The 12,037-nt window shown below is 38.9% G+C and overlaps 1 protein-coding gene across 9 annotated transcripts in view; it reads right to left on the bottom strand.

Annotated features, from left to right (window-relative positions):
- The window catches only part of LIN54 (lin-54 DREAM MuvB core complex component), a 58,427-nt gene that overhangs the window by 12,089 nt on the left and 34,301 nt on the right, over positions 1 to 12,037 (bottom strand). For all 9 annotated transcript variants that reach the window (XM_084882675.1, XM_084882680.1, XM_084882673.1 and 6 more), the window contains 5 exons: positions 9,920 to 10,136; positions 5,436 to 5,500; positions 4,448 to 4,645; positions 2,530 to 2,621; positions 468 to 539 (listed from right to left, as the gene is read on the bottom strand). In XM_084882675.1, coding sequence (XP_084738801.1) covers positions 468 to 539; positions 2,530 to 2,621; positions 4,448 to 4,645; positions 5,436 to 5,500; positions 9,920 to 10,136 — 644 coding nt within the window. The remainder of the gene's footprint in view (positions 1 to 467; positions 540 to 2,529; positions 2,622 to 4,447; positions 4,646 to 5,435; positions 5,501 to 9,919; positions 10,137 to 12,037) is intronic.

Raw genomic sequence — 12,037 nt, 5'->3', positions numbered from 1 at the left:
GTGGAACCTGCTTGCTTGAACTACTGCTTTGCTTCTTTGGATTCTAACTCCCACATGTAATTGTTTCATGTCAAATCTCTTAGTTCAGTACTAATAGGCAAATTAATCATCCATTAATTTTAAAACTACTCAGAGTATCACCTCATTCAAGAGACCAAATGACCAAGGTCATAAATAAGATCAAATTTATTATTAATGAGGACAGAGAATATGTCTCTCTCCTGATGCTATTTCCCTAACTCCTACTCCTGTGCCTCATCTATGGTCAAGATCCTACAATTATTTTTTTCTGAATGAATGAAACAGTATTTTCACACTATCATACTCTCAAACATTCACACTTGTTTGTTTCTTTAAATTACTTAGACTTATGGAATTGGTCTACAAAGAAATTTTAGTTAACTACATTTATTTTTAAAAGCATTTTTGGGTATATCGAATGAGGAAACAGTAGCAAAAAGACTTACAATTTCAAACACAGCGATTTTGTACAATTACAGGGCTTTCTGGGTCGACTTGCAGACTCTGATGGGATTATACTATACAGACACACAAAAAAAGATATACGTTTTAATCAGTTAAAAGTATTGAAATTAGTAAAGTCCCCGACCTGTAAATTCCTCCTAAGACAAAGCTTTAACAAATGTATAAATCTACATATATATAAAAAGCCTAACATGCAAATTGTCCCCTTGGGAGTTTGACTGGGAGATTGGGAGTTCGAATGCTTGCTATAATGAGCACTGACCACCAAGGGGCAGTGCAGAATGAAAAAAGGCCCCAACTGGCAACTGGCAGCCGGGGAAGGAAGGTCTGGCAGGCAGCTGAAAGGCCCCCCGATAGGCCCCGATCGCCAGCCAGGCCTATGGATCCTACCCGTGTATGAGTTTCATGCACCAAGGCTCTAGTCTTTAATAAAAGTTTGCTATGATGTTCCATTCACATTAAGTTAAAAAGCAACTTGTAAAATGAAAACAGGCAGAGAGTCAAGATATGAAGTGGGGTGGGGTGGGAGATATTAACTGACTGGTGTGGCTCAGTTGGTTTAGCATCATCCCCACGCACCAAAATGTTGACAGTTTTATTCCTGATCTGGGCACATGCCCAAGTTTCAGGCTCGATCCCAAAGGGGAGCGGGGGAGAGGGGTGTGCACTCTCACATTGATATTTCTCTCTCTCTCTCTTCCTTCCTCTCTCCCTCAAAGTCAATAAAAAATCCTAAAAAAAAAAAAAAAAAAAAAGGACATTATTAATAACTTCTACAGAACATTCCACAACAAATACTCTTCCTTCAGAGAACTAAAGTTTAAATCATTCCAAAACTTTTCAGACTTAATTACAAAAGATATTGAGTAGAAGAGCGTGGGGCTGGAATTTGGAGGGAAGGGAGGGGTAGACTAGTTCCACCCAACACTGCAAAGGCAACAAACAACAGATTAAAAAAAAAAAAAAAGCAAGGACCCAACATAATTTAAAAACCAATATCCTTTAAAAAATATATTCAAGGTGGGAAAAGGAGAAAAGAGGGAGGACAAAGAAAGAATAAAGCATGTAGAAAAATTAGTATATCCAAGAAAGAGAAAGTTGGGATTTCTCTCTCTCTCTCTCTCTCTCTCTCTCTCTCTCTCTCTCTCTCTCTCTCTTTCCCTTTTGATGTGCTACTAATATATTTAATACATAAAAATAAAATACATTATTCCTTGGCCCAGAAAGAAACTCATTACAGACTGATTCATTTGCCTTTCAGCATAACCATTATTGCTTGTCTTATTTTCAATTCTTATATTTCCAGTAGGACATGATTTCACTCATCTAAGGGAAATGATGAACAACATAGACAAATGAACAAAAACAGACCCAGATATAAGGAGCCATGGGTCAGACTGTTGGACCTTAGAGGGAGGGTGGGGATAAAAGGGAGAGATCAACCAAAGGACTTTTGTGCATACATATGAGCCTAACCAGTGGTCACGGACAACAGGGGGGTAGGGGCATGAGTGAGGAGGGGTTGGGGGTTGCAATGGGGGGGTTGAGGACAAATATGTGATACCTTAATCAATAAAAATTTTTTTTAAAAAATACATGATTCTTAAAATTTAGTAAGTCCACCCACATATCACCAAGACCCCCCTTCACCTCCTTGACATCATGTCTGGGAAAACTCCAGAGGCCTCCAGACTCAGCTGGAAACTCATCCTGAGAAGAAAGCTTGGTTTGTAGGGGAGAAGTAAAAATACCATTATTCATACTTGGTGGCAAGACAATGTGTGGGAATGATGGTGGAGGTGGAGGGCCTCTGGGGGAGAGGAGGAACCCTTGGGTTGGTACTGATACAGAATTGGCTATGACAAAATTAGAATAGGCATCTCAAGGGATGGCCCTCAAATAAGATACATGGGAGTTCTTTTGACTATCTCACATAGCTTTAAGGGGGGAAAAAATAAAATAAATGTATTCTGAAATATATATATTTAATGCTGTATTTAACCTGATCTAACAATTTAACTTACATATTTTCCAAACACTCACCCATTGAATGGAAGCCTTGCCTGGGTCTGGACACCTGATGTACCAGTAAAGTTAGAGTTGCTTGCTATAGACACGTACGAAGACTGCTGTAGCTACAAATAAAGAAAGATAATTTTAGACCATATTTACAAAAATGGACAATATTCGCAGGTATAATTATCAGTGAGGAGCACAAATTCATTTAGATATTAAAAAAGAAAAAATAGAATGAAAAATCTCAAGCAAACCTATTACCTCAAGGCAGCTTTTCTAAAGATCCAAACTAATATTAGAGGTAAAAACAAAGTGAACATTTGAAAGTACAACGTGGTACAAATATAATAAATTTTTCATAGAGGAGTATCTTATTAGAATTAGAAAATTCCCTAAAAGTACTGTAATCTAGTGTAATGGCTAAAAAAATACAATGTATCTACTTATAAATAAAACTTACTATATTGATCATTCATCACATTGCAAGTTACAGAAAATGAGAAGATACATGCACAATAATTAAGTTTCTATTTTACACTGATTTCAAACATAAAAGATATGCTAATGATAAAAATATTGAACATTAATGGTATTTTAAAATTAGCAGCAACATACCATACTCCAAAGTACATTTCATTAAAGTACAGATAGGTTTCTATTTCTCCTCTTACAAGCTAAATAAATCAACAATTCAGTAACTTAGAACATGGTACTAATTTGATTGACTCTTAACTTTTTAAATTGTTTTTATTGATTTTAGAGAGGAAGGGAGAGGAATAGAGAGAGACTTTGACGAGAGAGAAACATCGACTGGCTGCCTCCTGTACAGCCCCTTCTGAGGATTAAGCCCAAAGCATGTGTCCTGGCATGAGGAACCAGTGACCTCTTGGTTCATGGGGCAATGCTCAACCACTGAACAATACCGACCGAGCAAATCTGATTGACTCTGACCTGAAAAAAGAAAACTTCTGCTTCCTAGAAGCAGTACTCCTAATCCAAGCCAGCCAACTGGGTAATCTTTGGCTTTGATTTAAAGATTGACCAAATGAGTCTGGACAGATCACTCAAGACATGTCACCTTGAAACCCATCTAACAATCTATTTTCCAAGAATAAATCAGTGACATTATATTCATAGGTGAAGAAGAACTTTATTAGGGTCACAGTCCTTTCTGAATTTATTCAGACTCTGATAATTTTTAACTTCATCTTTTCTCTTTTATCTGTTCTAGAGGCCCGGTGCACAAAATTAGTGTCCCTCAGCCCGGCCTGCATCCTCTCCAATCCGTGACCCCCGAGGGGATGTCTGACTACCACTGCAGGATGGAGCCGAAACCGGCAGTCGGACATCCCTCTTGCAATCCGGAACCACTGACTCCTAACCACTCACCTGCCTGCCTGATCGCCCCTAACTGCCTCTGCTTGCCAGCTTGATCACCCCCTAACTGCCACCCTGCCAGTCTGGCTGCCCCCTAACTGCCCCCTGCAGGCCTGGGTGTCCCCTAACTGCTCCCCTGACAACCTGGCCACCACTTAACTGATCCTCTGCCGGCCTGGTTGCCCCTAACTACCTTTGTCTCAGCCTCTGCCACCATGGCTTTGTCTGGAAGGAAGTTGGATGTCCCATTGATCCAGTCTAATTAGCATATTACCCTTTTATGACCTTAGATGACCTTCTCATCAACCTACCCTTAGATGACCTTCTCATCAACCTACTCTCAGCTCCAAATTGTCTGACTTATATATTTGACTTGTGCTTTATATTTCTCAGTGCTAAAAATACACAAAAATAAACTCAGAAGTTTTCATTAACATTTCAAGATTTTGGAAAGAGCTATCTTAATACTAAGTTAGATGGTTTGAGTCATTTTCAGAATGTGACAATGCTAAACATCTTAGACCTAATATCCTTTAGGAAATGCAATGACTTCATTTTTGCCTCATACCTGAGTGACATACTGAGCTGGAAGCACTGCATAACCCACATTCCCCGTCCCCGGAGCCGGTGCCAGCACCGTTCCTGGTGGCAGGTTAGTGAGGTTTGGCTGGATCTGTGGCAGTGGGGTGGCAGGCATGATGAGCCGTTGCTGTGGCTGGCTAGTAGTAACGATTTGTGAAGCTGGATTAATTGGTTTTGGAACAACCTAAAAAAAGATCAAGTAATTACAAAGATAAATTTTATAATTTTCCAATTCAGTATACATCTCTTATACTTAAATCTTAACTTTCACCCACGGGTAAGGCAGGAAGATGGTAGCAACAAAGAAGATTAAAAAGCTGCCCAGCCAGTGTGACTTGATGATTGAGTGTCGACCTATGAACCAGGAGGTTAAGGTTTAATTCCTGGTCAGGGCACATGCCCAAATTGTGGCCTCGATCACTGGTGGGGAGAATGCAGGAGGCAGCTGATCAATGATTCTTTTTCATCAGTGATATTTCTCTTTCTCCCTCTCCCTTCCTCTTTGAAATCAATAAAATATCTATGTATATATTTTTTAAAGTGGCTGGAATCAATCAACTCTAGGCTATAACTTGTTATGGAAACTGGGAAGTACGTGCTGGGGTACAAGTAGCCTCTAAAAATGATCAGACAAGCAAAGTATAATAAAACTGGTCACCCTCGCCAGCAACTGTCCAGCCTTAGGAAATCTGAAATAGAGCACTACGCCATGTTGGCCAAGCCTGGTGTCCTCACTACAGTGGCAGTGACTGAGCTGGGCACAGCATGTGAAGACTATGCACACTGCTATCACTGATCCAGGCGATTCTGCTATCATTAGAAGCATGCCAGAATAGACTGGTGAAAAGTAAGTCAGGCAAAATTTTTCTTTAATAAAACTGGCAAAAGCTTAATTTTTTAAAAATATCTTAACTTTCAATTATAAAAGTAAATTGTTTGGGAAATACAGAGAAAAGAAGTTATGTGATACTCACTTGTTTGACAGTCTGTGTAAGTGGAACTGACATCCGCACTGGAGTGGTGCTGACCACAGGCTTTGCTTTTTTAAAAAGGGGGAAAAGGGGACAATTTACTTCCATAGAATAATATTTAAAACATTTAAGGTACTTAGCTCTCTCAAGATAGCCTCATGAAAGAGCTTAAAGAATTCCAACCTGCTTCTTATTTGGAGCAATCCTAAACCATCTACCAAGAAACTTTTATCAAAATTCCTTAACCCATCTACCTGGTAGCTATAGTCACTTTATAAGGGAATGTTTCTCATTTAAAACAGTCTTCTAAAAATACTTCAATGTGTATGCAGATGATTTATACATTCACTACTAAATACAGTCAGATAAAATGTTGCATAAATAGCTGCCATTCAGGAGCTTGGGTAACAATGCTATTCTGTACTATTTCTAATTGCTGTGTTTATATTCAAACCAAAGAAAATATCATTCTTGTATAAGTCATTATTTACAAGGTACCTACTAGAAGACAGTAAGGTTAAGAATATAGTATGTGTGGGCAACCTCGCTGGTTTGGCTCAGTGGATAGAGCATCTGGCCTGGGGACTGAAGGGTCCCAGGTTCAATTCCAATCACCCCTATGTTCATAGCAGCACAATTTACAATAGCTAGGATTTAGAAACAGCCTAGGTGCCCATCAGCAGATGAATGGATCAAAAAACTATGGTACATTTACACAATGGAATATTACGCAGCCATAAAAAAGAAAAAAATTCTCATCGTTTGCAGCAACCTGGATGGAATTGGAGAACATCATGCTGAGTGAAACAAGCCAGTCAATGAAAGAGAGACACCACATGACCTCACTTATCTATGGATGATAAAGAACATTATAAACTGAAGAACCAAAAGATAGATATAGAGACAGTAAAGCAACAAGCAGACTGTCAAGTTACAGCGGGGAGGTTGGGGAGATCTGGGGGAGATAAGAGAGCAACCGAAGGACTTGTATACATGCATATAAGTACAACCAATGGACACAAAACTCTGGGGAGGGAGGGTATGTACGGAAGGGGGGGGCATTGGTATATGTACAAAAATAATAATTTAATTAAAAAATATATTATAAAAAATAAATAAAATTTTAAAAATAAAATAAAAAAATAATAAACTAAAAAAAATATATAGGTTTAAAAAAAAAAAAGAATATGTGTGGGCTCATAAATCTTCTGACCCTGGAGATTCAAATCCCAATTCTGCTTCTTTCCAACTACTTAAACTCTCTTTGTCTGCATCTCCATCTGCAATATGGAGATAGTTAACTCCTTTAAAAGGTATAAGGTTAAATATGTTAACTCATAAAAATTTATGAAAATATTGTCCAACAAATAGTTTAGTGCTTAATAAATGTTAGATGCCATTGTTGTTATTACTACAAACATTACTACTATATAAATGGCACTGTGGACAGCATCCAGGAAAACTAAAGTACAAGACACCTGCTCAAAGATAATTACATTAAGTAGAGCAGATTAGACAATACCCAAATAAAACAAATCCTGTTAAAAAAGGAAGTGCTATAGGAATTCAAATGAGACAGAACATACATGTGACTGGCAGAGGATGGGAGTATGGAAAGAATGCACTGAGGACACAGTGTCCTGAGACAGGTCCTGACCAGTGGACAGATTGCAGAGAAGGCACACAGCCTGGAGGAGGACATTCCATGCACGGGCAGAAGCATGAGAAGTAGAGCTCGATGCTGGGAAGCTGCAAAGCATTTCACAAAAATATTGGTGAACAGACCAGTTTGGTTGGAACCGAGGGTTAAAGTAGGCAAGCACAAGCAAAAAGGCAGATTGCAGGTTTTGAAGATCTTGAATGTTAAGGTAGAAGTCTGTTTTTAATTCAGTAGGCAATGAGAAATTTCTAAGAATTCTGAAGTACTGCAGAAATACTATTTGGAATAGCACAAAAAGAAACTGCATTTGAAAGCAATGCGTAAAACAGAATGGAATTGCAAAAAAAAAACAAAAAAAACAAAAAAAACACACACAAAAACAAGAAAAATTAAAAAAGAATGCAACAAATGAGGGTCTAATCTGGGGTGACAGTGCTGGAAATGGAAATAAGAGAACAGCTGCAGAGACATGACAGAGGTGAAAGGAGCATGAATTATCCACCATTTGGATGGTAGAATTGCAGGTATAAGGGAAGAAAAGTCTTTACTAAGCTTTCAAGTGACTGGGAAAATGACAGCTATTAAAACTAAAAATACAAGGATGAGCTGATTTAAAAGGAAAATGAAGCCTGACATAGAGAAATGCTATGGTAAAATTCAGGCCTGGCAGTACACCTATTATGTCCAGGACTGGCGCTGGGCTTAAAGAAATACATACAATGTGTGTTATTATCACCACTTCCATAGTCTAAAAAAGGGATTTAGAAAGATAGCCGTTTTTACTTATGCAAATATCTATCCTGGTCTGAAAGGGAAGTTGAGATAATGGGATCTAAACTGCTCTGAACTGTAAAAGAAAAAAAGAAAAAAGAAAAAGAAAAAAAAGACTTCCTTTGATAGAAAGGTTGGGAGAATTGATGGCTGAAGAGGAAAAGTGGAGAGTCCTGGAAGAACATTAGAGAACTCAAACCTAAAAGGGAGGGAGCAGGCCCCTGCAGCAAGGTGGCAAACCAGGAAGAAGGGGGAAGGAGGACAGTTAGTGATGATGACTGCATATCTCTGAATATACAAAAAGCCACTAGATGGTATGCTTAGCAAGGATGAATTTTAAAATACATATGAATTATCTATAATAATAAAAGCATTAATATACTAATTAGACTGGACAACCTTCCAGATGAAGCTAAGACCAGCAGCTCGGGGAAGGCAGGCATACTCTTGCATGAAGAATTTCGTGCATCAGGCTTCTAGTATCTCAATTAAGTTGCTATACAAAGAGTGTATGACCATGAATTATAGGAGCAGTGACATCTGATACTGATTTGAAAGTTTCCTGTTCTGTTTGATTATCCTCAGTTACTTTATCTTTTAGTAAAATTGTAATAACCACTGTTGACTGGTCTCAGCAATACTATAAGGAATTAAAAGCCTGAATTCATGCTTGGAGACAGAAGAGTGGGCTCCCTATATCACTTGTACACAGAGCAGCAATCCTGAAGCGAGTCCAACAACAAAGAACGCAAGAAGTTCCTAGTGGTCTGTGAAATAATGAGGAAGAAGTGTGTGGTTGGTCCTCAAACTCTGATGATTATCTGAAGAACAAAGGAAGGATAATTGTCCCTGCGCTTGAGCACACACAGAACTAGAAACTTTGGAATCTCTAGGGTTCCATTAGCTTGGCATCTGCATTCTGCCATTTTAACAGAAAGCTGGGGAATGAAGAAAACAGAACACTTCTAAATTACCTAGGGAGGGGGGTCATATTAATGTTCTATACCTAAGTGAGCAGACCCCATCTCTCCTTCTCTTTCACTTTAGAACAGTCTTGTTTCTACTGCAGTTTTCACAGAAGCTGACATAATCTTTTTGTTTTTAACAGGAATTCTGAACAATCTTTTAGAAAAGCCCCTTGCAAACTTCAGAAACCATACCAGCAAGTTCTTAAGGCTTTAATTTCTTAAACTGATTTCCTCCTTCACCAAGGTGGTAGGAGATTATATCCTAAAAAGGTTGAACAATCACTCTTTTGGTCTTTCTACAGTGCTGTCTGCCATCCAGCCAGCAATTAATAGTATGCAGCCTTTGAATACTGGTTTTTGTATGGCTTTAGTGGGAAAATGTACAAGTTGAGCCCAATTCTCTTTTGCATAAATAAATCACTCTTAGGAAATCAAGCCCTTGGAAAGACATATTGAGCTATAAACTGTCCTAATCCTTTCAAACCATTCCATTTTTGAGGAGTTAAATATAGAGAAAGGTTGAGTGTGGGTCTGTATTTCGGGTGGCAGAAAAGATTAAAAACAAACAGAAAATGGAAGGACTATAAACAAGAATACCCTCCAGAAAAAAATACAACTGAGCAAAATATCAACATATTTTAATTACTTTTTATTAGCAATTACAGACTCAAAATAAGAGTGAAAGTGACATACATTTTTACTTATCATTTATACCTTGCCTACTGATCATTTCAACTGACCCAAACTGTATCAAGCATCTTCATAGTTTAGAAATAAGATAAATAATTTGGTTCCACCTAAATTTATCTAACTGGCATACATGGTAGGCTTTTAAACTAACAATAAAATGGTCAACTGCAAACTGATGAGTAATTATGATTATCTGGTACCATAGCACACTGTGTACCAACTACTAGCAGAATGAAATACTCTACAGTCATATACAACTAGTTCTATTTCACTGCTTCTTAATTCAAACTGTCAGCTGAAATGCCATAATTTATCAGACCAACAAGAAAATGGCTGATGTTTTTTAATAATGTTCAAAGCATTAGCATTAATTACTATTTTAAAAAACAATTACTAACCTTGCTGAAGAGGCTGAGTGTTTGTACTGGGATTCTGACTAACTGGCTGGGTTGAGCTACTGGCCGTTGTGGCAGTAACAAGTCGGACATAGTGAAACTTGCTTCCAGGCACTTGGATCTGCTGGACATTTGGAGCAGTTGCCAGAGGAATAATTGTCTTAAACTGTGATGTGCCCACACCTCCAACAGTGATGGTCTGCACAGCTGATTTCACTGCCTATTAAACAATACAACATGGTTATCATTAATCTGGTATTTAACTTTCCTACATCTTTTCATTTAAGACAATCACTCAAGTAAAAGCATGTTCCTGTAGTTCATCAAACACTGTTGAAAGGACAACCTGTTCAAAGAGAAACGAAAAGGACAGTAATGAATACAGAAGTGAAACTACAATTAATGAGTTTTGTCTTCCATCTCTGATAGTTTCGTCCCTTGAAAATCCAAGTTGGATAACTTGCTATGAAAAAGTTATTACTTAAATTACAAAAACTTATATAATTTTGTTCACATCAGGTAAATTGTATAAGATTATTTTAAAACTCCAAGAATCAAGCTCTATATTCAACACAGAGAAAAAAGGATAATACTACCCACCAAATTAACTATGACAAATTTCATTTTCCCATGTTCTAAAGGAAAAAGAAATCCAAAAGAAAAGCCCTCTTTAAGTCTAGTCATTTTTGAAAGGCATAGAGCATTCCACAGATACAAATGTATCCACTAACATATGGGTAGGACTCTAAATTTAGTCTAGAATTACACCAACTTTGGTTGTCTAGGGAAACTAATTTTGGGTGGTTCAGATTTGAGTCAACATTTTTAATTTCCTCCTTCAGTTTGACAAAAAGTAATGTGACTTCCTAAAAACCTAAGCGAAACATTAGAGGCAGAAGAAAATGAATGTCTTTTAAGTTTCTCCAATCTATGTTGTTTAGTCAATGTATAACAAAGCAAAGGTACTGACAAGATTCTCCAACTACTTCTGTAGAATTATTTTTTTAAAAATATATTTTATTGATTTTTCACAGAGAGGAGGAGAGAGAGATAGAGAGCTAGAAACATCGATGAGAGAGAAACATCGACCAGCTGCCTCTTGCACAACCCCTACCGGGAATGTACCTGCAACCAATGTACATGCCCCTGACGGTAATCGAACCTGGGACCTTTCAGTCCGCAGACGGATGCTCTACCGCTGAGCCAAACCGGTTTTGGCTGTAGAATTATTTTATAAAGAACTAGTGGCCCGGTGCATGAAACTCATGCACAAGCGGTGTGTGTGTGTGTGTGTGTGTGTGTGTGTGTGTGTGTGTGTGTGTCCCCGTGTTCCTCAGCCCGGCCTGCACCCTCTCCAATCTGGGACCCCTCAAAGGATGTCCTACTGCCGGTTTACAGGGTTTGGGCCTAAACCGGTCGTTGGACATCCCTCTCACAATCCGGACTGCTGGCTCCCAACCACTCACCTGCCTGCCTGCCTGATTGCCCCTAACCGCTTCTGCCTGCCAGCCTGATCACCCCCTAACCACTCTACTGCCAGCCCGATTGCCCATAACTTTCCTCCCTTGCCAGCCTGGTCACCCCTAATCGTCCTCCCCTGCTAGCCCAATTGCCCCTAACTGCCCTACCCTGCAGACCTGTTTACCCCCCTGCCCTCCCTTGCAGGCCTGATCCCCTTAACTGCCCTCCTCTGCTAGCCTGATCGCCCCCAACTGCTCTCCCCTGCAGACCTTGTCCCCTCCAGCTGCCCTCCCCTGCAGGCCTGGTCACCCCTAACTCCCTCCCCTGCTGGCCTGATTGCCAACTGCCCTCCTCTCCTTGCCACCTTGTGGCACCATCTTATGTTGGAGTGATGGTCAATTTGCATATTACCTCTTTATTAGATAGTACTATGTCACTATTCTTTTAGTGGTTATTCCAGAGATTACCCTATAGGAATTAAGTAAGTACTTTACACATCGTCCAGACAATGAAAGAACTGTATAACACTAACACCATTTATTCTTGCCCCATCTTTGTGCTTTTAAGTATTTTAATTCTATATATAACTTAAATTCCACAAGACATTTATATATACCCCACAAATTTACCCTTTCTGTCCTTTCCTTAAGTACAAGTCAG

This window comes from Pipistrellus hanaki (assembly GCF_964339955.1).
Source record: "Pipistrellus hanaki genome assembly, chromosome: 1".
NCBI lineage: Eukaryota > Metazoa > Chordata > Mammalia > Chiroptera > Vespertilionidae > Pipistrellus > Pipistrellus hanaki.
This window is presented reverse-complemented; position numbering and strand designations above follow the sequence as displayed.